Source organism: Branchiostoma floridae, chromosome 1, assembly GCF_000003815.2.
Source record: "Branchiostoma floridae strain S238N-H82 chromosome 1, Bfl_VNyyK, whole genome shotgun sequence".
NCBI lineage: Eukaryota > Metazoa > Chordata > Leptocardii > Amphioxiformes > Branchiostomatidae > Branchiostoma > Branchiostoma floridae.
Genome location: NC_049979.1, coordinates 26982489 through 27008672, shown reverse-complemented (window position 1 = coordinate 27008672; position 26184 = coordinate 26982489). Strand labels below are relative to the sequence as shown.

The following is a 26184-nucleotide window of genomic DNA, read 5'->3' as shown; positions in this document are numbered from 1 at the left end:
GACTGGAAACGGTGAATGACGTCATTTGGTCATAAAGGCATTTAATGTTGATAATGATAAAACTGATTTTCTCTTTTAGCATCTCAATTGAAAACATAAAGCAATGATAACATTTGACAAAATATGATTTTGACGTGAATATCAGTATATGATTAACTTTATTTAAACCTTGTTGTTCGCTGTTGCATCCTAATTATAAGTAACAACTTGCATTTCCGTCGAGTTAGGAGGCATGATTCTATTGCTTTCGAAATATAAACTGTAGATATAGATATATACCGTTTTTGCAGAGAATTTATTTGAATTCACAGAACATCTTCAAATATATGCAATTCTACCCGATTGCAATTACTGTATCCACTACATCACAACTTTTGCAGCTGTAGTTAACATGTGAGCAGAAAGGTGGCGCTGTAAGTCCTGGGCGATGTATGTATTGCTTGTGTCAATGCTAGAATGTCTCTTTACGTTTTAACCTCGCCAAATTTGTTGTTTACTTCGTCAGCCTTCACGACGACGGCGATGGTCTGCATCTCTATCCACTGTCGGTATGGCGCGTTTTGCCCCGTTGTTCTCATCTGTGGTTCTCTACTCTTTTGTATCCCATTGTACTGGTCAGAGTCGGGTTTCTGGAAAACTGGGGAATGTCTGGGCATGGCCGAGGTGTTACACGTGTTCACAGAGGCAGAGGCGTCAAACAGTCTGCGGCCGCAGCACAGAAGATCTTGGAAATACCGGCGGAACTGCATGGGAAAGTGCAAACGAACAGAATTTCACACCTAAATGTATGCCTGTATATATGCGAGAAGAGAATGTACAATACTACTCTCAACAGAAAAGAAAGCTTACGCATCGAACTTTTCTGGCACTTGGAACCCTGCCCTCCCACCCTGCGAGACAATATTAGTTCCTGTACTCAAAGCTAATCTACTTATTAGCGTATAATCTTGTCTTGAAATTGTCTTATAGCGTCTTCACATTACATATCAACTTCTAGTTTTGGTCATTTTAGATCTCCTGCGCAGGTTCGAACTTGTGTCATGGAACTCCGTTCGGTTCATACTCTGCTTAACTACCCTCCCATTTCCAATATTGTGGGCGTCACCACAAACGAGCTGTCAGATAATCAGAAAAGACACATTTGTTTTGCACAAATAAGGCAAGCTCATTGGTATTCATTACCGATGCGATCGTCTATGAACATGACACAACGTCCAAAAAGTGCAAACTTGTTTATAGTGTACCAAATTTGATCGCGCCATAACCTATTACAATGCAAAAATACTTAGAAACCACCTCTTGCTAAAAACAACAACAACAACAACAATTTCGTTAGCTTGCATGCCCGCCATATTATCATTAGCTATTAAGATATAGGTGCCAGTCGCTGATTGACTTTTGCCTCAATAAAACAATTCAGTAATATTTAGAGGCAGTACAGATATAGGCAACCCCGCGGATAAAGGTGAACTAGCGTTCTCGCAACCTACCTGGTTGTTCATGGCGAAGTAGACCAGCGGGTTGTAGCAGGTGCTGGACTTGGCGAGCAGAGACGGAACCACTGCAGCGGTGGGGGAGATCAGGCTCTCCCCGCCGAAACTCACCACCAGCGCCATGGCTCCGTACGGCAGCCAGCACACCAGGAAACACGTGATCATCACCACTACCATCCGGGCAATCTTCTGTTCCTTCTGACTCGACTTTCTTATGGCTGGTGGAAGGTTCTGCGAACCCTAAAAAGGATCCGAAAATAATTTCATCAGGTTGGTAGATTATAGGACATAAGAATCTTCTCTTACACAACCAGTTTATCCCACCTGCTGACGTTTCGACGAGACGAAGGGGGGTACAAGCTGAGCCACGTTTGGGATAGTGTTCTCGCTGCAAAAGCGCCACCTACATCGGTTACATATAGCGGCGAGAAACAAAACTCCAGTTAGAAGCTCTGAGGAAGATGTCTGACAGACACCGAAACGTCAGCAGGTGAGATAAACTGGTTGTGTAAGAGAAAACTCTTATGTCCTAAAAAGGATATTTTATGAAGGTTAGACAATCATCCAGATAAAAAATGATTTCATTCTAGTGATGCTGAAGATTGTTTTGTATCGCAGCAGTTTTATAGAAAGATACAGAAGTTTATTTTTGCAAGTTCATGCACAGAGGTTAGACAATCATCCAGATAAACAATGATTACATTCTAGTGACGCTGAAGATAGTTTTTTGTATCGCAGCAGTTGAAAGATATAGAAGTTTATTTTTGCAAGTTCGTGCCCGGAGTCTTATTTAAATTCCATGGTATAGACATACATATAGGAGATATACAAGTTACAATGAACAGTGATAAACATTATTGTGAAAAGTGGCTAGACTAATACTAGACAAAAAGTGTTGGCTATTTCTGAATAGGTTGGCTTTGATTCCTTTTTTTGGAAGCAGAGGGAGACGAAAAGCCCCATGTTTTCTAGAATTTGTGGGTTCTGCGATTACAAGAGAAAAGTGGCTTTCTGTTCGTCTGTAAATGTGGTTTCTCTAAACAAAGGGACTCTTTAGGTTTGGTTGAATACAAAAACTAGGAAATAAAAAGTGTTTCATCTTCCACTGCTTTAGATGTACAGTTACAAATTCTGTCGCGTTAGCTTTCAATCTTAGTTGAAATTGACGACGCACATGTACAGTCAAACCTGCCCAAGACGACCACCCGGGGACCGGGAAAAAGCGGTCGATTTGGGCAGGTGGTCGCTGAGAAGAGTATCGACTCAAAACATGCCCGATGCAAACTGTAAATTGTAAATTTCACCCCAAGCTTTTATCGAGCTTTTATACGATACAGTGTTTTAAAGCTCAATATTTGTACACTAACGTTTCAGACAGTAAGGGAACTTTGATGCTGTCAGTTACTATACAAGCCTTTATGCGTCGCTGTGTTCTTGATCGCAGTATCTGAAATACTGTAACTACGGTGCACCTTTTGAATTCGATGCCCGGTACGTCCCGATAGCGTACTTACCCACGCGGGTAAATGTAACTGTACAGTTGGACAAAAGCACTACACAGATCTTTCTTTAAAAAGTATGAGGCTATATACATTTCAGCATTCGTTCACTTAATGATATAGATTTAAAAAAAAAACTAAAGTCGGATTTTCTTACAACGAAATTTCATCCCATATTACAGTAGACTGCCCTATTGACCCACCCATTGACCGCCGCCATCCTTATTCTAAACACGTCATGACATTGTAATGGCAGTCAAAATCCGACGCAAACTGGCCGATTTCGGCACAAAATCCCGCTAGTAATCATCAAAAATCGATGAAAACCTCAATTTTGAAAATTATGCGGTCGTTATGGGTCCCAATTTCGGCCGGTCGCGGTCGCGTTGGCCAGGTGGTCGTTGAGAAAAGGTCGCTTAATGCTTACGTCAATGGGAAAAAAAATCGGGACCGAGAAAAAGCGGTCGAAATGGCCAGGTGGTCGCTGAGAAGAGGTGGTTGCTCGGGCAGGTTTGACTGTAGTTATTACTCGAAGACATTTCGTATGTACGTATGGAGGGATACTATGACTTACTTTCTTCACCTTGTACCACAAGCGGCAGTAGGAGTATATGATGATGAGAAGAGGCAGTAGCAGACACATGATGAAGATAGCCACGATGTAAGACGTGTTGGACAGGCTGTGCTCCTCCCATGCTACGGAGCAGCTTATCTTAGGACCCTGTTTTACAACAAACAGAAAAATTCATCTTTTTTATTGGTTCGGCTTTTTAGTACTCACAGCCATGGCTTTCCCCTATGAGGGAACCAAAGTCATATCAAAACTCCTCTTGGTCCAACAGGATTTTTGAGACGAGTTTTGTCCCCTCTTCGTAGGTGCTTCGTAGGACAATGAGCAAGGGGTGCCCCACTAGCATAGTCTCTATCAGTATCTGACTACGCTGGATAGTATAAAGGATATCTACCCTATCCAGGATAGCTAAAATACAGATGACGTCATTTTCATTTTTTACGTCGTTGCGTCGGTTTTGACAAAGGAAATCTTATAACACTTAAATATTGATAAGAAACCTTAATGGTTATTTTTTTGTGTGAAATATTTAGTTATTATGAGAATTCCGCGTTTTAGCAAAAACAATCAATGACGCCATAATTACGTCGTATTACGTCATAATAATATGGAAGTTTCAGGAATTATAACACTTGACGAGCATATCACCCCTTTTATTATTATTATCATTTCATCTTGAAACAAATGGGTAGCCCCTACAACAGTGCATAGTTGATTTTCAAGGGGGCCCATCAAACATACATGTAAATAACAGATACAGGACAAAACGTGGTAACAATCAGTCAAATTGCAAATTTGGTGATCGTACAATAAGCCGAATGACCCCCCCCCCCCACCGTCTAGTCCAGGGAATGCCAAAAAAGCCCAGTCTGGCAATAATGACTTGGAAGACGTAGACAACTGAAGGTCGTCCCACCCCATAAGAGCTCATAGATCTCATAAATACTCTTTTCTCTTGTTTCTCGTATGTCTTGTTCAATTTTAGCTCATTCTTAAATCTGACCACTGTATGGAAAGCTACATATACCACACAGATTCTAAACTAAGTTCAATGTCTATAACTTGTTTCTTTTGATTCATCAATAAAATGTTTAATAAATAAAGCTAAGTTCAACTTAAGGTAGAGAAATAGAAAAGGGCAGATACAAAAAAAATGAACTTCCCGTTGACGAGAGATCAGCAGATACTATTATATATATAATACTAGCAACTATATCTAGTCACTCACATTATCATTTTTCGAGAAGTAAATATTGTTGATAGAAATCTACAAACTTTATCCAAGTTTTTCACGTAGATAACAGTAGCTACTAAAATGAAATGAAACAACCCGATGAATCACATGCTTTTTATGTACTAGGCGAAAAGCATAAACGAACTACTTACATCTACACTGCTTTGCTATAAGACTTGTGCGCGCCGTGCAGTAAGAGCCGTATATATAAATAGGATTTTTAGCCAGTGAGATACCCATTTAACCGTGTAAAAGACATTTAGTATTGTACGCCAAATAACAATTACTCAAGCAGCTGGATATGATTTTGTAAGCGTCAGACGTTTCAGATAACATCCGTTATCTTTCGTCAGAGTCTAACCATCATTTATGTATTGTGCTGGCAAAAGCGAGTGTAAGGTCTAGGATATACAGGTTGACCTTACAAATACTTTGCTGACATAGTTTTGGTGTCCGTTAAAGGTACGCAATCGTATGTGGTGCCTGGAAAGTTGTTGACAAGATATTTGGGGTGTAGTTCAGCAAAGAGCATTATCAATCACAATAAGCTCTTTTATTATTCCAAGTTAGCATTGTACACAGCAAGAGGAATTATGAGTAATATGTCAAAGGTGAAAACCCATGACTTGGTCGAATTGCATAACAATGGACTTGGTTTGTTTATTTCTCAGGAGCCTTTGATATATAGACCTTTCTCACGCTGCGGCCATGATAGATTTAAATGGTGTTCAATGAAGCAAACAAAAGACTGTCCATCATAATTAGCATTTCAACTAATGATAGCATGGAATTGGAAATTAGAAACGAAACGAAATCGGAGCTGATTTTAGAAATCTAGTCTTCGATCTATCATGGCCGCCCCGTGAGAAAGGTGTATTACCAACAATCCTGTATCCTAATGGTACAATTTTTAAGACTTTATATCCGTACACAAAATAAAGCGCTTACCAACAAGCTTTCGATCAGTCCTTTGATCCTTCTCAAGTTGTAAAGACCCAAAACCTAAGTCGCACTTCCGGAACGGAAGTGTGACGTCAGTAAAGGGTCAAAGGTGCTTGAGGACTAATCGAAAGCTTGTAGGTAAGCGCTTTATTTTGTGTACGGATATAAAGTCTTAAAAATTGTACCATTATGTTAACTACCGTCACAGATGAACTTACATTCAAATCCTGTATCTTGTCGCTACATCTGCGTACTCGGAATAATGAACGAGCTTATAATTATTGCTTTTTTTGTCCCGGACTTAGTTATCTAATGTAGAACGAAGCACAAGCCAACTGATTGTTTGAAGGTAAAACTACAGAAGGACTACCCAGAAAATTATTCATTTACATACTTATAGAATGGTCCTAAACAGTTCAATCAACGACAGGATGGCAATTGACAGTTCGACCAATGAGCGAGTGACTTTATGTTCTGTCAAATTTTGCATTTTACGGTTTACATTTGCATATGGACGCTTTGACGGAGGCAAGTGTGGCTATGCAGGTATGTAAGTAGTGTTTTTTGCAGCGCCTTAGGGGCGGAAACATTGTGACAGTGTGCAAAGAACCCTTGAATTTGTGCTGGTGCTATTTTTTTTAGAGAAAATGTATCACCTAAACCAAACATTTGTTCAAAGATTGTGGTACCTCGAGTTGGTAGCTGCTCCACCCCACGATTGGTAGAGTCGTCCACAGCAGACAGTACAGGTAGATGAAGATAATGGCCAGGCCCACTTTGTTGTAGGTAAGGTAAGAGGAGCCCGGGCCCTTCGGCTTGACTACCATCCGGTACCGCTCGTAGGAGATGACAGCCAGGGAGATCAGGGATACCAGACCTGGGGAGGGAGAGGTCTCCTGTTAAGCTAAGGGCACAACCCGCCGTAAGTGCAATTTGTCCGTACGTTTTATTTGGAAGCCACGTGCGCCACGTATTTCTGAAAACGTTCAGACTGTACAGGACAGGTGAGTCACCCGTACTGGCACGTACGGGGTGCGAATCCGCAGCCCGATGGCACACACAAGTTTTGCCTGCACGTAAAGTTCTACGGCGTGTCTGCGTGCTCCAAAATCCGTCGGATTCTCTACGAGTTCGTACGCAGGCGGTACTTACCACTTACGGATCCCAAAAGATTACGATTAAAAGATTACCAAAAGATCCCAAACACGTATTTGCACGTACGGCGGGTTCTGCTCTTAGCTTCAGAACTTATCAAAAAGTAATAAGGAGATGGATTGCCCTGAATAGAGCAAGGACACGGGCACCTTTGACCAATTGCTGACGTCACATCATTCGGTCATTTCAACTTGTAAAGGATCAAAGGACTGATCAAAGCTTGTTGGTAAGCGCTTTTTATTGTGCATGGAGTTAAAGTGTAAAATTGTATCATAATATTGATTACCGTCACAGATGAAGAGCAAGGAATAAGGGAGGCGGAGCTAGGGACAATGGGGCCGGGTGAACTCGTTGCTATGACCCTACCCAAACTATGGGACATATTCTATATGACTAGTCGACTGTGTATTTGGTACATGCAGACATCACCAACAGAAACCTATTTTAGGCTACCCTGGTACTGGACTGGAATCAGTACGACAATATATGATGATTTTATTTTTATCTGTTAGCAAATATGACAAAATACATTACACAGATCCTACAGGCAGCGTTATTTGAGAGTCAAGAAATAGGGACAAACATAACGATGACGATGATCAACGACAAACAAGCTTTCATTACTTTAATCTATCCCTTGTTGATTACTCCTCGTCTACATGTAGTATTAGAATGTATGTACTAATATAAGGAACGAATCTATATGCACGGGTCTATAAGCAACAAGACCACATGATCACATTTCCTAGTCATCTCATTACCTTAATATACAACACACTAATCCGTCATATCCAAATGGCGCCATCCTTCCCGTCATACACTGCAAAACAAAATGGCGGCGCCCTTAAATGCCAACAAAAGCAGAACAGGTTTGGCTTTCGCAAACCTGTAAAAAACAGATAATCCTGACTGTAGAGACTGATTTTGCATAGGGCTGTATTGTAGCTTCGGCCTCCTACGGGGGTAGGGATCGTAGACTAGGATAGAAAGAGGGGAGGGGGGGGGGGGGGTAATTGATCAGAAGAGTCCGCGTGAAGGTTACATTCCTGCCGGGCCATCGGGATATGGTTCCGTGGATCTAGAAGGCGGAGGTCCAAACCCCGCCTGGTCTCTGCGTGAGGGAGACCATTTCGGATGGCGGCGCTAAGCCGGCGGCCCTGTGTATGGACATAGCTTTAGACATAATCCTCAGGTCTAAAACCTCTGAACGAAAAAGGACCAGTATTTCTACAACACGATCTATTCCTACAACACTATCTATTAGGCAACAGACATTCGACCATACTGAAAATCGTACAAAGCAGGTACAAAAATACACCCTAACAAGGGATACTGATATCGGAGAATGCCAAATTCAATTAAATTAACATCCACATCATCATCAGTGTAACCTATAATGGAGGAGAGAAGGGGTAACCTCCAGAGTTACAGTCCCAATCCGGAATCAGGTCAGCCAGTTTGAGGGAACGGAATAAAGGCCAAAAAAACACCCAGTGCGTACCAAAATATTGTTCAAAATCCGTAGTTGCGCATGTAAATTTATATCTAATTTTTTTGCCCCGGTTAGGAAATCTGACTCAAGCATTTAAAACTAGTTGTATCCACTGAGCCGTATTGCACCAACAACTAAGAAAAAAATCAATACGCGGCATTTCGCAGAAGGACAGCGGAATGATACGCTCATTGACCCATACCTATAATTGATTCGTTTTCTTAGGATTTGCGCTTAATGATCCATATTGGTTATAGGTTTTCTATTGACGTTTCATAAAAGTTAGAGGTATTCTCTAAAACTGGTGACCTACATGTTAACCTCGTCAGGAACCCCATAGTAGGTCAGAACGTGATAATTGTTTTAGATCGGGGTCCAGAATTTAAATCCTCTAATGTTTACCTATGAGGGGGCTCATCCCAGTTTATGTAGGGTTTCAAACGGAGGCGGCACACCCTCAAGTCTAGTGACCATCTCTTCCAGGGAATTGTCCTGAAGCAAAATAACTGTATATGGTGTGAGAGGATATACCTTCAGCTACAAGACCAACTGAGTTCCGATCCTTCAACTTACTTTAATTTTCAAAAATTCTAGGGGCGCGGCATGCAACTTGGCCCACACAGCGCCTCAGAGGTCAATCTATGCCACGGAGACTGTTTACAATCAAGGCGCACGAATATTCGGAAATGAGAGTTGGGCCGAAACACAATTTGCACCCAAAACACACCATTCCTTCTCTTTTCAGCCATCTTAGCAATTAATGTCAGTCAATAATGAGAAATGTAGACTCAAACATAAACCAAAGGAAGCCTTTCGTCACGTTTTTTGTCGTGCACTACCTCGGACCCCGGTCGCGGAAGAACTGGGATATGCACCGATAATATGCTCTTGGGAAATGCACTTAAATTTGCTCACTCCACCTTGGTGTAAAATGGGTACTCGACTTCGGTTGGGGAGGGTAGTGGGACGACGCCTCTCATACCATGCCCTAGACACAGTGGAAACCATACCAACTCCTACATACATGTATATGACAAGGTATTTCTTTGATCTCTGTTCCCTTTGGTTTCTAAAGTCCTCCTGAATGCGTTTAATAGGTCGGAAGTTGTCCTTAAAAGCACGAAGAGTGTCCAGTCATGCGCATGAGGCTTTGTCTGCTCAAATTCTGCAGAAATGTGCACAGAACTTTAGTAGAGGAGCGATCAATGAAAATAATGTGCAACTCAAGCCAACGAACGCCTTTTATCAATAACCACCAAATTTCAAATTGTTGCGTGGCCATTGCTTTTCAGTTGACCGGCTTTTGAAAATTGGTGGTTATAGTAAGATGGTGAGAGAAAGAAGGGTGAACTGTGATCAGAGCAGTGTGGTTTGTGTTCCTCATGGCATGAGGTCTTTTTAGACGTGTTAAATGAAGATACCCTTTGCATTTCTACTACAAAAAAAATGTATCTGACTTTCAGCAGAGCAAGTTGACCCGCAAACCTCAGCTCACAGCTTAATTGCCGATGCTCTCTTCTGGAGTACATTCACCTGTGTTGGCTCCCAATGACATAAATATGCAATGTGGCCAGGCATCTTGTCATGACTGATTACATATCTCTTCTCTCTCCTCTATTCCTTGGAGTATCTATTAGGCCGTTGGGTCACCGCAGAATGTCTATCAACCAGTTTTCTCCACCCTTATCTCTCTTTTTCACTTAACACGTCTTGCCTGTCCCTTCTGTGATACTGTATCGTCATCCCATCTTTTCCATTGCCGTATAACCCTCTTTCGTACTCCCTGGACGGTTCCCCGCATAATAGCTTTACATACATAATCGACCAGAGATCGGGGCCAGGCTGGTACATAGTTCCATCCTATCTAACGTTGCTTTCTCAAAAGTTCTCAAAATCAATACCAGAGTCTCTAGATAAAGTGTCTGTAAAAGTCAAACTTCTGCAATGCACCCGACCACTTGGTTTCCATAGAGGAACAGACGAAACTATTTCCTGTTTAGTTCGGCAACAGTGTCCCGCAAATTTTACCCTTCGGTGAGCCAACTTCTGAGATAGCCGTGGAAGACTTCAATCAATTTTCTTAGGAGTAGCATGTTGAGTCCAGGATATGCTGAATGATTAACTTTGTGTAAGTCCCATCTAATATGTTCTGTAGTTGGCAAGTAATTGGTGTCCGGGTTTCAACACCATAAAGTAAAATAGGTTCATAGGTTCCATTAGAGTATTAAACACTTAGACCTTCAGTTTGATTGGAATGTTAAACTTCCAGATTTTTTGCAAATTGTGGCTTGCTTCCCATGCTAGGGCTTTCCTCATTTCAAAGTTTCTAGGACACATGATGTAGGAGCCAGGATATTTGAAGTTATCAACCCTTTGTATATATTCTCCAGATGAGGATCTAAGTTCCACTGGTCCAATGATGTTACTGTTGTAACACCATAATTGCCGATGACGTATCGGAACACCTGGTCGTACCACTTCAGTTTTCTTTTCTTCACTGTGGTTATGCGGTCTTCGTACGGACCGATGTTTTATCCATGACATACTTGAGCATTTTTTTTTTTCTATTTGCTTTTGGACAGACGATGACGATGTGGCACTGCACTCAAGTTTTTGTAACTTATATTAAAAATGCCACATACACGGTACAGACCGAAGGAAAGTCGTGTAAAGTGCCTTTCCCAAGGGCACAACGTCGGGGGCACGGTGGGAATCGAACTCAGGACCCATAGATTCAGAGCCGAAAGCTCTACCAGTTACGCCACGCCCGACGCCCTTTAGCATTTGAGATGCGGTCTCCGCAGCCCGATTGGCGAATCCGCAGCCCGATGGCACATAAAGTTTTGCCTGCACGTAACGTTCTACGGCGTGTCTGCGTGCTCCAAATTCCGTCGGAATCCTTACAAGTTCGTACGGAGGTGGTACTTACCACTTACGGATCCCAAACGATTGCCCACGTTTTGGCACGTAGATAGCATGTATTTACACGTAAATGAGGGTTGTGCCCTTGGCTTTACTGCGGTCGTAAGGTCTTCGTACGGACCGATGTTTTGATGGGATCCACTCCGTACTTTAGCATTTGAGCTGCGGTCGCGGTATGGAGTCTTCGGAGAGCATGTCATCGATGCATCTTGAATTCGCAGTTACATGTAACCTGTCTGACCTTAGGCAGTTAAACTGGCGCCTAAAGGCCAATCGTTTTTAGGCCTAGAAACAAAATGTTGTGTTTCTGGCTACCCATCCAAACCTAGCCAAAACCTTCCGCCTTTTCCGTGGTCTCAAAGTCGACTAGTTGCAAGGAAAAGAAATTTAATATCTAGGTCCGACTTCTGAGTGACGAAATTGAAATGTATTTTACACTACTTTAAGATTTGGACAGTCGATGAAAGAATATATAAGTGTGTAATTATAGTATATGATACCAATGCATTACAGTTTTACAATGCCAAATTTCAACTGTAAAATCGGTTCAGCATTCCTACCGATCCTTATTTTTTAGGACCGAAAGATAACGTTATTTCCTAGATATCATATATCCATATAATCAAATCAACATGGTCGAACTGGAAACACAACACTTTTATTCCTCTGCCCAAAGTATGTGTCCTAATTTCTGATTCTAAATTTTGCCTTGCCGTCTATGTCAACGATTTGACCCCTGGAAGGCAAAATTGGCCTAGTTCTTCTGTAAATCAATAAATCGATAATTTTACCCTATCTATACGTGGGAGGGGGGTGTTTGAAAATGCCAGCGCCAAATTTGACATCGTATATAACTGCCGAACGACGTGTACTAGGACTACGAAACTTGGTGACTTTTTTAAATAAATATTGTTCATACGACAAATAGAATTTGTAATTTTTCTGTATTGCCATGGCAACGGGTTTCTGACAAGCATATTTTACCAGATGTACTAATTTCAGTTTATTAGTTAATGAGATTTCAAGGTTTTGTTGCTGGATCTTGTTTATCTATATCATCACCATACTATGTAATTTTATGTTAACGCTAAACTAATAATTAGATATTTATATTTTCTATTTTCTATTGATATAAGTGTTCAAAATATTCAACTGTAAGCCTGAAAGCTGTTTGTCAATAAGCCGATATTGGCAGTGAACGTTGTTAAAATTGGTCCAAACTGCCACAAAAAATGTTCTGGTTCGTATGAAAATATTTTCCTATGTTTATCGTCAGATATACACTCAGGTTGTTAGCTATGGAAATTTGAGTTACTACGTATACAAGCAAGACTGTAGCACTCCGCCGCACTTGACTTGACAGTTCAGAATAACCTGTACTCAGCTGAATTATTGGTGCCCCTTTTGCCAGGTACAATCAAGACAGGGAATACCCAACATAACACACAAACAGGAGATAAAAATAAACGCCGATATATCGCGGTTTAATCGACTGAACTGGAACTGTCCCCACCGATATTTCAAATCGAAAAGTTTCAAATCAATAAGTTTCAGAGATCCCATGCTATCATAGAATAATATTGGTGCATGTTTGAAAGTCATATGCATGTTAAGCTAAGGGCACAACCCACTGTACGTAGATTTTGTCCGTACGTTATTTTTGTAGGCCACGTCTGCCACGTATTTCTGAAAGGGCGAGGAACGACTGGCAAGAGCAGCGAGGGAATACGTCAACGCACGTTACTCGCACGTGGTCTGCATGCTGTTGGCGTTTGCGGGCATCGTTCATTGCGAAAGTGGTGAGTTGTACGTGCTTACAACGTACGATCCCTGTGCGATTATCACATTAGCGTATGCAGGCCGTACTTACACGTGCTGCGTACGTACGGTTTCCTTATTTGCTTTACTCGCTGTGCGGGGCAGGTACTAATTTGTACAGACCGCAGCCCGAACGTGGAGAAAGTTCTTATATTAAAGCTAAGGGCACGTCCCGCCAACCACAACATATTCCTGCACTCTAACTACATAAAGTGTGATAGATAAGGACAAATAAGTTCCAGAGACCCCATACTGTCAGAAAATAAAGTTGATGGAACGTTTGTAAATAGTGTTAGGCCACACGAAGAGAACTGCTGATAACACACCGAGTAATGAAGAGTGAGCACGAAGCTCTGTCAAGACTTGAAGTTTGACAAATAAGGACAAATAAGTTCCAGAGACCCCATACTGTCACAGAATAAAGTTGATGGAACGTTTGTAATTCGTGTTAGGGCACACGAAGATAACTATACTGGTAACACACCAAGTAATGCTACAATGCATCATACTCGTGCTCTCTCACGACTTGAAGTTTGACAAATTAGGACAAATAAGTTCCAGAGACCCCATACTGTCATGAAATAATGTTGATGCATGTTTGGAAGTCGATATGCGTTGCAAACATAATGTTAACTCACACAGACGAACAGGTTCGTTCTGACCTACTTATCACGATTGCTACTGTACGAGGGGTGATCAATATTTTCTGAGCCTCATCAAGGAATTAAGTGCACATCTCTAATTTCAGGGCATATCTATGAAATATGAAACCTTTTATACCAAAATTCATATCATTAGGACCATTACTTTGCAGGCGACACCCAAGAACTTTAAACATGGGAGAAGAAAAAACATCGACAATAGAACTGCAACCAGAGGTATAAAAGGTTTCATATCAAAATCATCATAACATCAAAATGTTTCATGCGAAAACCCTTAGTATTTCAACTTGAAACTAGAAAGGCCGACATTTGCTTAAGAGCAAATACAGCATATTTCAGCCATACCCCTTCCCACGCAACATTGGACTGTTCCAAATCACCCCTGCGCAAAAAGGAACATCCTCTTAACAGTACATTATCCCCCAAAGTGGACTGGTATTGTGAATTGATTCCAGGTAAAGACAGAGCTTGCTTCTATTTTTCAGAAAATGACAATAATCACACCTTCCATTCAGAAAATTTTCATCATGACTGAAAATTGTTGAATGACTTCATGTAATGTCATTAACAATTTTCAGTACGATAACTAGGTGTAAGTTTAAAAAAGTATAAGCTCCTTGTGATGTGGGTACATTTATTACTGCAGTGAACTTTTTTTATTCAAGTAGGGCATACGATTTAATAATTATCAAGCAGGTGCAGGTACTGTAGGAGCGTTTGTTTTCTTCAAGCTGTAAAACTGTTAAACTGTTTTACTTTGTATGCAATCAGCCATCGAGCCTATTCTTATTTTAGTTTAACAACTCAGTCCTGCCAGACCCGGAAGATACGATTGAACCTTGTTCGAGGATTTATTTTCGTCTGTCTGGTCAGTCTGTTCATACCCTGGCGCTGAGAGTGTTTTATTGGGCTGAAACTCTGGCAGTTTAAAGTTACTTACAATTTAAATGTTCAAAGTTTATGTCAAACAACAACAGCACTAGGAACACATACATTTGCTCTGGAGAAAATACAGCAGTTTTCGCAAGTTCCAGTCCAGTGATAGAAATGTGGCCACTATAGACAGGTGGTCACTATAGAGAAAAATGCTGATCAATTGACTAGGAGCCATACGTTACACATGATTTCAGTACACTGATCATTAATCATATAAACATTGCACAGGTAAGCCAATTGTTTAGATGTACAATTAAGTTCAAATAATTCTGAAGAGAAATATTGATGAGAAAATAATCATTCTCGCCACTGTCTAACTTATAATTACGTATCAAAACTAAACGCAGATTTTCTAACTAACGCACCTTTCGCCGACTTCATCAAAGGACCGCCGGCTATCAATCAAACACGGCTGTTGATTAGACTTAGAGTTTCAAACAGTCATGTGCTGTGTGCCAGTTGACAGCGAACTTCATGCTACGTGATGTTTTACATTGCTTGGACCTTCTTTCCTACAGCGGTGCTTCTACAAAATATTTAGACTGTAACACTGAGTCCCACATGTTTTATAGAATAGAATTTGACGCAGAACAGCGTTTTTTGCTGGGTATTTTTCTTGAAACATGTCCGTGGGAATATCAGCGAGGCGGCGACGTAGGGATATCAGACCGTCAACAAAAGTCGCACGGCGGCTAACGGCGCAGCGAAGATACTAGCGCTATAAATAAGCGCTTCAACTAAGGATGGCAACCCGTACAATATTTTTGTATACTGTTGAGCTAAGTAAAGTTTGTTGTATATGAGGTTTTAGTTGTCTTTGAAGCTTTGACCCGAAATATTTTAAAGTCAAACTGCTGAAGAGAAGTAAGTGACTGCTACGATTATCGTAGATATGGCCCTAAAAAAACTGATAAAAGAAGCCTTCTCAACAGTCTAAAATGCAAGAGCTTCCGGGGGGGCTTCGCCCACCTGGGTCCCCCCCACAGTGGCCCTGCCCCTGGACCCCGCCAGGGACATTTGGCGGCCCCCGGACCCCTGTCTGACGCTTTGAAAAAATCCTGGCGAGAAGTCTGTACGGCCTGAGTCTTCAAGTTAACGTATTGTGTGGTCCCGCTTATGAATATTAATTAGCCTTCGCTTTCCTCTTCGCTGATTGGCTGAACCATTAATTGAATTAACTCTTCCTGCCGGCTAGACGCAGGTGCAGATGTCGGCTCTGTGGGGTGAACGTCCGAAAGGTCATGGCATGGAGAACGAAAGAAAACCAATTTCCCCTAAAAAAAGTGCTGTAATTAAGCCTTTTACAGTACTTTATGCCAAAAATTTTACTTGGATCATTTTACCAACTACCTTATGCCTATCTATACCATATGTTACTCATACCAGGGTACAGGGGTGCAAAATATACCGTTATAAGACCGTCAACAACAGTCGCACGGAGTTAACAGCGCAGCGAAAATACCATCGCTAGCGTTTCAACTTCGGATAACAAGTTATAAGTACTGTTGAACTCAGTAACGTTAAAGTTTGTTTTTAGTTGCCTTTGAAGGTTTGACCTGAAATAGTGTTACGCTAAACTCCTGAAGAGAAGTTAAGTGACTGCTGCGATTATCATAGATATGCCCCTAAGAACTGATACAATATAAAGCCTTCTGAATAGTCTAAAATGCGAGAGCCTTAGGCGGGCTTCGCTCCCCCTGGCGGGAACACTGCTATATACGGGATCATGAGGCCCCGCTTATGAATATTAATTAGCCTTTGGCCTCCTCTTCGCTGATTGGCTAGGTCTTTGATTCAATTAACTCTCCGGCTGACGCGCACAGGTGTGGCTCTGTGCGGGGTCACGGAAGGTCACGTCAGGAGGCCAAAAGAAAACAAATTTCCCCTCAGAAAAGTGCCAAAATTAATCATTTTAAAGTTGTTTATGTCAAAAATTTTACTTGAGTCTTGTTACCAAGTATCTAATGCCTATCTATACCAAATTTCAGATCATTTAATTGTAATACCAGGGTACAGGAGCCAAAAGTGTCCTTTTTTGGTCAAAAATTGGCCAAAAATCGCAAAAATAAGCATTTTGTTGCACTGTACACCAAAAGTGTTATTGAATTTATATGAAGGGATTATCAAGGCACATCTGTGTCAAATTTCAGCTCATTCGGTTGCAATACCAAGGTACAGGAGCCAAAAGTGTCCTTTTTTGGTCAAAAATTTGTCAAAAAATCGCAAAAATAAGCATTTTGTTGTACTGTACACCAAAAGTGTTATTGAATTTATATGGAGGCATTATCAAGGCACATCTCTGTCAAATTTCAGCTCATTTGGTTGTAATACCAGGGTACAGGGGCCAAAATATACAGTTTTGGTCTAAAATTGACCAAAAACTCTCAATAAAATCATTTTAGAGGCAGATATGAAAAAACTGAGAAAAAAGCATCAAGGTATTGGCCCATTCTACCTCTGTGCCAAATTTCAGGTCATTCGGTCCAGGAACGGCGGAGATGAATCACTTTGAAGATTTGACAGGAGAAAGAAAGAAAGAAAGAAAGAAAGAAAGAAACATTACGAATACAATATATTTCACCATACTATGTATGGCTGAAATATAAGAAGTGGATATTTTACCTTCAGCAGAGAAAGTTGGCAGTAAAATATCCACTTCTTTCAAGTTGAAATACTCAGGTTTTCTCATGAAACATTTTGATACCGTCTTCTTAGACTTCATGGCATATGTATAAGGAACTCGACCCACACAGCTTTGAGAACAGTTAACCCTTGTTTCTCACGTGCACGCCACTACGGTTACCCACTGATTTTCAAAAGCCTGTCAATTGGAAAGTCATGACATCACAATGATTTGAAATTCGTTGGATATTGACTTTCACACCATATGATTTGAATTACACTTTAATCATATTGATCGCCCTTCGTAGTTCACCAGGTCATACACTCTGGTCATAATGATTAAAGAGTTGGAAGAAAAGTTGCCTTTCTTTGTTGTGCCGACTAGACTTTTTCTGCGAAATTTGAACACATGCACATGACTGGACGCCATAGATACAATACAGACTTCTTCCAATGCACTTACAAGTAACGCCTCTAGAAAGACTTAAGAAACCAAGGGAGTATATTATAGATAAACATCAAAGGAAAACCTTACATGCCGGGAGTAATGGGTGTAACGTAACAGCAAAAAGCACTCAAAAGTGCTCAGCTACGTCGAAAGCAATCACCAGCTATATAATCATGTGTAATGGCGTTTGCTTCAGCGGTAATGTCGCAAACTTATTTCATACTGGACTGATGTTGTAATTCCCCTGTAAACCCCTTGACACACATAGCCGTCCGTGGCCTCTTGACCGCTCCCAATCTTCCACATTATGGTTAGGAGACAGTTGGGAGCTACTTAGGCTGTGTTCCGCAGCCCGTCTATCTGCGGTGTTGTCTACTGGCCGGCTGCGCCAGCCAAATGTTTTAAACATTCGGGAGTGGTCCTGAGTGGGCGGCAGGTCTAGAACGGGTTGGGAACAATTGGGGTTACGTCAGAAGGGCCGTTACGTAAGGAAAATGCATTGGGGCTTGCGTCTACAAGGCCTGCTGTACCAGCCAAATGTTTTAAACATTCGGGAGTGGTCTTGATCGGGCGGCAGGTCCGGAACTGGTTGGGAACTAGTTAGGATTAAGTAGATAGCGCCGTTACGTGATGAAAATTTTCTTTTGTCAGTGAGCGTGGTGAAATTTGGTTAAAATGATTTAACCATACAAAACGCAACAACATTATAGAATTCAATCTGGCCCCATTTTAAAAATAAGATATGTTGAATTAATTCACCGCCTACTTCTACATTTCAATCTTTTCCAAATACTTTATTCCCTTATTCCCTACTCGCCGAATAGGTAGTTTTTGTCAGGTGTGTTCTTCTTTCTTCCTTGTTCTGGCAATTAAACCTTAGGTTAAATGTAACCTACAGTTGCGAATATGAAAAAAAATGTCGTGAAAATTCTAGTTTATAGTTTGTGTCGTATTTCGTTCTCATTTCGTTCAATTTTGCACTTTCTGTACACCCAGTCACCTGGGGGTGACAGCTGCCGCAGTCCCACTCTATTACTTGCAGCAGACCTGCAGAACGACCTGACCTGTATTTCCTACCTCATTGCCGTACCCTTGTAGCAAATGGTGACAGATGAAGCGTATGATGGATGATGATGACTGGACTGGGAGGTGTAGGTGCTGATTTGAGAGGAGGAACGGTTCAAAGATGAACCATCATGAACCTTAACGGCCCAACGTGTACGAAGCAAAAAATCGATATCCATAATGAATTGCCTGAGTCAACTGTTGTTGGAGAAGGGAACCCAAGAAGACCTGACTGACCCCCTAAACACTATCTACACCAAAAGCAATATCAAATTCACCTATTCAGCAGAAGAGAACGACACCATGCCTTTCTTGGTCACACTACTGGTTATTAGAACGATGACGGCACTGTAAAACTGCTGATTTACAGGAAGAAGACACATACAGATACAAAAATTAGTAGAGTTACGATGTATACAAATCTATGTTGCTGAGGCACATTTCCTGAAAGCTGGAGGTTGTCTATGATAGTATAAAGCAGCAAATAGTCAATCTTTTGCAAGTTGGCTGACTATAACTCCGACTTGTTGTAACTCATTATAGGGCCTTCACACTGAAACCGAATCAGCAGAAATCAAACAGAACCAGCGGAATTAATGAAGTATTTGCAAAATTCGTGCCACATTCGGGTGGGAATGTCAAATGGACCTTATATCCCCTTCACACGAGAAGGAATGAGCCAAAACGCCGTCAGAATAACGGCCACATTCTGGCTGGATTCAAAGTGGCTTGCCGTTTCGGTTCTACATCGAATGAGATCAGAATGTTTCGAATACTGTTGGAATGCCGTGGAATGCGGTCATACTGCAGTTAGATTAGGTAGATTACACTTTGAATGTCGTTTCATATTTCTCCACTTCAAATGCTCTTCGTTTTGAGCATGTCAAAAACTTTCGGGCTAGCCAAAAGAACGGGCACAAATAGCTGGAATGCAGTTAGAATTTATAGAATACACTGCGAATTCCCAGGAATTGAACAGAATGTTCATTCTGACGGCATTCAGGCTTATTATATTGCTCTCGTGTGAAGGGGCCTTTAGAGTTGACATTGGAAAAAGGAAATATTAACTCCATCTCGTTCAATCTCGACACCGTTTATGATAAATCACTACAAGCATTGCATCCGTCTTTATGATACATCGATCACTTTTTGATAAAGGTCAACTTTCATACGCGACTGAACAGCTATCATCCTTCCAAAGCAAGCGACATCGTTCATGTAAGTCAAACATTCTTAGATGGTCAAGGGTCGTACGACCTCTGTCTACGTGATAATGTATCGTTGCGGCGTCTCGGTACTTCAAACATGAAGGAGGGGCGGGGGGGGGGGGGGGGGGGCCAAAAAACCCCGCCATTCTTGACCTAGTTCTCGCAACTCTCGCGAGAACTAGGTCACTCCGTGAGCAAGATGGACTGGATAGCCATCGAAAATTTAGAGGTACGTGTGCTTACCTTTAATAACAGTCACAGATTGATGAAAAACTCTATTAACTGTAAACATATGTGACTAATGAATCTCTTCAACGATATTCAAACATGATATTTTCATTCTTTCTACGAGTCATCATCAGACACTGGGCTCTGCATCTATAGTCTTTGGAAAGTCCTATAGCTGCATTCAGTCTTTCTTCATCCTTTTCCACTGAGCTTTGCATCCTGCAAGCTTCCTTTTAGCTCATGGAGTTTCTTTGCTGTTGTAGTAAAAGCTCGGCCTCTGTGCTTTAGGTCTGCTTTCAGCAGGTTGAGCAGGTTGACACAATGTCTTCCCTTGCGTGCCTTGAATCTGTTGGAACCTAGAATGGCGAATTTAAGGGCTTTTTGTGCAGGTGTGCCTTGTGGCATCCTGAGGATGTGTCCAAATGTAGACCACCTTGATTGCTCGGCTTTTTCGGAGAGAGGTATGGTGTTACAGATACGGTACATTGTGTTGTTGGATACCATGCTTTTTGGCCATTGGAGACCTGTGATTGCACGCAGATGTTTCCGGTGGCAGACGTCTAACTTCTCTGTGACTGCCTTTGGTGCTGCCCAGCTGTTGCAGTTATAGCATGATGGACACACAACACGCATCGTCCAGTTGTAGCTTCTTTGCCAAAGGGATTCTGGATCTTTGGCCCCAAATCTTGCAGAAGCATCTGAAAGAAATTTTGCTCATGATGCAGCGGGCTTCTACATCGGCAGAGCTACAGAAGAGGGAACCAAGTATTTTACTTTTCCTCCATTCCTCTTCTCTCTCCCCGTAGTGCCTTGTCTGTCAGGTCTTTCTACGAGTCCCAGTCGTCAAGACAGGACAGAAACATGCAATGGCAATGGCCTAAGATGTCCCCTCCCCTCATCCATTGTCTGTTCACTGCAGCTTTGGGACGTTTACTCTCGATACACACGTCTCTAACAGGGCCTTCACACTGAAATCGAATCAGCAGGAATCAAGCAGAACCAGCCGGAATGAAGTATTTGCAAACTTCGTGTCACATTCGGTGCCATTCCGAGTGGGTATTCCAAATGGGCCTTAAATCCCCTTCACACGAGAAGGAATGAGCCAGAATGCCGTCAGAATGAAAATCCATTTCTATTCCTGCGAATTCGTAGTGTATTCTAGACATTCTCACTGCATTCGAGATATTCTTTCGGCCGCATTCTGGCAGGATTCGAGATGGCTTGCCGTTTCGTTTCTCCATCGAATGAGATAAGAATGTTTTGAATAATGTTGGAATGCCGCAGAATGCGGTCAGACTGCAGTAGGAATAGTTAGAATACACTTAGAATCCACTATGAATGCCATTTGATATTTCTCCACTTTGAACGCACCTCGACAGTTTTTGACATGTCAAAAACTTTCGAGCCAGCCAGAAGAACGGGGACGAATATCTGGAATGCAGTAAGAATGTTTAGAATACAGTACGAATTGCCAAGAATTGCCACGAATAGAAAAGAATTTATATTTAGACGGCATTCCGGCTCATTCGTGCTCTCGTGTGAAGGGGGCTTAAGCACAATGTGGACTTCAACTGCCCAAAGCTTTCCTCCAGTACAAAATGGGATCCCAAAGTACAAAAGACAAGCAACTGCAAAATGAGCCAGTTTATGACGCACAATGCAAAATAAAACAAGTGACCGTAGGTAACATAGTCTGTGACGTCGGTTTGGTATTTTGTTGGTTGTTATGTTCTGTTTGCTTGTTATAGGGTCCACGTCCCCATTATAACGAAGAGAGCAAACACTACCTATTGAGCAACGCGAATTGTAAGATGTTGCGGCAACTTTCCAACGACTTTACACCTTATAACCATAAAGGCATATGACTACCAACCACGCAAATTATTTTTTACTATAATATGTGATCCCAACCTCAATAATAAAGGCACAATGCGGGGAAAACAGCATAGTGCAAGAAAAATCAGTTACGTACTATTAACTGTAGTGCCAGGCATAAAGTAATATTCAACACGCGGAATTCATCGTCACACAAAAGACCTAAAAGTCAACTCACAGCCACACTGTAAAGGAGATCGGACAAGAGACTGATGTACAAGTATATATGAAGACAGCATTATCATAATAAAGGTACCAACCATGTTACTTTAAAACGTAAATGGCGATTGGCCCGCAGCTACTTAGAATTACCGTAAATAGGTGATACTGTCATATTCAAAGTAGATTGATGTTATAAAACATATCATGACCAGCTGGTCGCAGCTGTTGACAACATGCACAGCTGGTCACAGCTGGCCACAGCTGGTCACAGCTGGTCACAGATGTTGACAAATTTTGAGCAACTTGGGTGAATGGTAAAATAAATATCCAACATATTTTGAGAAAGGTGAATAACTGTCAAAGCGCGGCCCAGAACCGAAACACACCGCCAAAACAAACCCACGTGCATCATCGACAACCTCAGTGTACATAGCGGACCTGTCAAACCACATACGATTCACACAGAGAACATACAGATACAAATACGACCGCGCGTAAACGTGATAAAACGACAACAGAAATATGCAAATACAGATGAAAACGCGCGTAAAATTGATGTACATATCACGCATCTGCTTGAACAAGCAGACTTGGACCAATACATCGTGAAACGTACAAATTCAAGGGGTGATATCTGACATTATTACATCCATAATGAAAGCAACTAGCGCGACAAAAAACACCGTGCGTCATCGTCTAACACTGTGCAGAGAACCTGCCAAACCACAAACGTATGCGACAAAAAAAAAAAAACGGAAACCACAGATACAAGTGCGAACGCGCGTTTGACAACAAGAAAACATGACGCATCTGCTTGCAATATTTCATTATGGCAAGACTCACACAAAGCGGCTCTGGACCAAAACACCACAAGACGAACAAATTGTAGGGGTGATATTTACCACAAGACGAAGAAATTGTAGGGGTAATATTTTTTATACATCCATAATAAAACCAGCAGCCGCGAAAAAAAAACCTGCGTCATCGTCAACCTCATTGCAAAGGACTTGCCAAACAGCGTACGTATGCGACAACGGGAACATGCAGATAAAGATGCGAACGGGAATTACTTTGACGATCCTATAAAACCACGCATCTGCTTGGTATATTTTATCATGGCAAGGCTCAAACAAAGCGGCCCTGGACCAAAACACCACAAGACGAAGAAATTGTAGGGGTTCTATTTTTATACATCCATAATAAAACCAGCAGCCGCGAAAGAAAACAACGTGCATCATCGTCAACCTCAGTGAAGAGGACCTGCCAAACAACGTAGGTATGCGACAACGGGAACATGCAAATACAGATGCGAACGCGAATAACTTTGACGATCCGATGAAACCACGCATCTGCTTGACAATGTCCGATTACATCATGACCCACATGCAGGAGATCTGGACCAAAACACCGCAAGAAGAACAAATTGTAGGGGTGCTATTTTTATACATCCATAATAAAACCAGCAGCCGCGAAAAAAAACAACGTGCATCATCGTCAACCTCAGTGCAGAGGTCCTGCCAAACAACGTAGGTATGGGACAACGGGAACATGCAAATACAGATGCGAACGCGAATAAATTTTACGATCAGATAAAACCACGCATCTGCTTGACAATATCTGGTTACATGATGACCCACATGCAAAGGATCTGGACCAAAACACCGCAAGAAGAACAAATTGTAGGGGTGCTATTTTTATAACATCCCTAATAAAACCACTTGCCGCAAAAAAAAAATCATGTGCATCATCGTCAACCCCAGTACAGAGGACCTGCCAAACCACATAGAATTCAGACAATGGGAACGTATAGATACAGCTGCGAACGCGCGAAAACCTGACAAAACTAAAAGTCTGTCGACCAGAGGTTCTGGTCACAGACTAAATATCAGAAAACGATACTAATGTCATAGAATGCTAAAGTTAATTCCAAAGTGATAAACGAAGACGAAGATTCTTTTTCCATGTGCAATACCTTATGTGCCTAAGAAATGTACTCTTACGTATACGAAGATATGAAATAACAAAAATGAAATAATTTAATATTTTGGATAGCATGCTCTGTGTGCTTAGTCAACTGGTCAACCTTCCTGACCACCTAGGTCTAATAATGAAATTAACTCTCATTTGTCAAATTTTTACTCACACGCCCGCATAAGTTTTAAGCTTTCAAGAGCATGTCATCCATATAGTCGAATGAACATGGCCTATAATGGATGATGAAAGGTAGTCAAAAAGAATAAGTGCATGTGGTATCAACTTCGGCGCCTACATGCACTCGTTGGATTAACCTCCTTTACACAAGAGAGAACATGTAGGAAAGAGTTTTTCAGCGTCCCGTCACCATCGCACAATGTCTATTGACTTTGAAATCCTGAAGGCTTTTAGCATGTCAACTTTCATCTGATCTCTTTGTCACATCAAAGCCTTGTGTCTGCATCAACGAAGCTTGGTTGAATCGGTAGTTTCTAAAGACCTCCCTTTTATACCAACTCCATCGTGTGGCGTCAAATACTTAGGGACTAGGGGTGGGTTCAATGTACTGGTGTAGACTGGGTTTTAGTGTTGAACCGGTCTGGAAAACCGGACCTGAAAAAAGTTAGCGGACCTGAGTAGTATAGTAGGGACAGGATGAGTCCCATTATTCAGGTGGAGCAAGGTGGAGCAGGTCAGGGGTCATAAATTATTTATTCAAGCGCGGGTCATAGGTCAGATATGATGTATTCAGGCGGAGCATGTCAAAGGTCAGATATAATTTATTCAGGCGGAGCAGGTCAGGGGTCAGATATGATTTATTAAGGCGGAGCAGGTCAGAGATCAGATATTATTTATTCAGGCGCAGGTCAGAGGTTAGATATGATGTGCCCTTTTGATACACCCCCCCACCCCCCCGCCACAAATGAACCTCCCCCTCCCCAATCGTGAATGACATACCCTTATTTGGCCTGGTTAAGTCTACTGAGATCAGTCTTTCATGGATGCGCTGAAAGCACAAACAACAGACGTCTTTCGTCAGTTACTATATCACAAAGCCCCAGGCTTGTTTCCTGAATACAGACACCCCAATTCGGTGGCGTACGTAAAAGTGATACAATGGGTGGATATGATCTCGGCGGACCAGGAATATGAAAAGATTATAGACAATTTCATGGATAACGTACCCAACGCAAGGGATGGACTGAAAACGGTGCTCGAAAAAGTACTGCAAGAGGAACGATTAAACTGGGGTCGACTCGTTATCGCAATGTCTTTCGCCATGGACGTATGTGTCAACTTGCACGAACGGTATGACAAAAATACCGACGCCATCTCGACCGAGTTACCAACGTTGATTTGCAACTATGCGGGAAACTGGTTGTTACACCAACGTGGATGGGACGGATGGATTGACCGTCGCCGGCACGACAAGTACCCGTCGTTTGTACAGTGTCTCTGTTGGCTTCTCACTGCACACGTTTGCATCATCGTGACGTAAATTTTGCACTGAACACGCCCGAACATGCCCGAGCATGTTAAAACACGCCCACGCACGGTACGCTGGTTGGCCAACGCTAGATGTAATGTTGATTTACATAATTGCATAAGATTATTGCTTTGGAGTAGCTATACGTGTTGCTCCGGAGTAAAAACACTGCTCCGGAGTATGCTCCGGAGTAAGTGAGTAACTATATTTGTTGTAAGTATGTATATTTGTCATGCACGTACGAACATATCTATATGTACATGCAAGTAAAACATTGCTTTGGAGTAACGTATAGTGTTGCTCACGGAGAAAAAACACTGCTCACGGAGTAAAAAATACTGGTCCAGGAGTAAATGAGTAAGTATATTTGGTGTAATAAGTTAGTATATTTG

General features: G+C 41.7%; 1 protein-coding gene across 1 annotated transcript in view; it reads right to left on the bottom strand.

Annotated features, from left to right (window-relative positions):
* Positions 1 to 162: 162 nt before the first annotated feature.
* The window catches only part of LOC118430173 (pinopsin-like), a 51967-nt gene continuing 25945 nt past the window's right edge, over positions 163 to 26184 (bottom strand). Inside the window, exons 2-5 of the mRNA XM_035840885.1 lie at positions 6429 to 6616; positions 3567 to 3713; positions 1491 to 1733; positions 163 to 743 (exon numbers count right to left, since the gene is read on the bottom strand). Coding sequence (XP_035696778.1) covers positions 465 to 743; positions 1491 to 1733; positions 3567 to 3713; positions 6429 to 6616 — 857 coding nt within the window. The 3' untranslated portion in view covers positions 163 to 464. The remainder of the gene's footprint in view (positions 744 to 1490; positions 1734 to 3566; positions 3714 to 6428; positions 6617 to 26184) is intronic.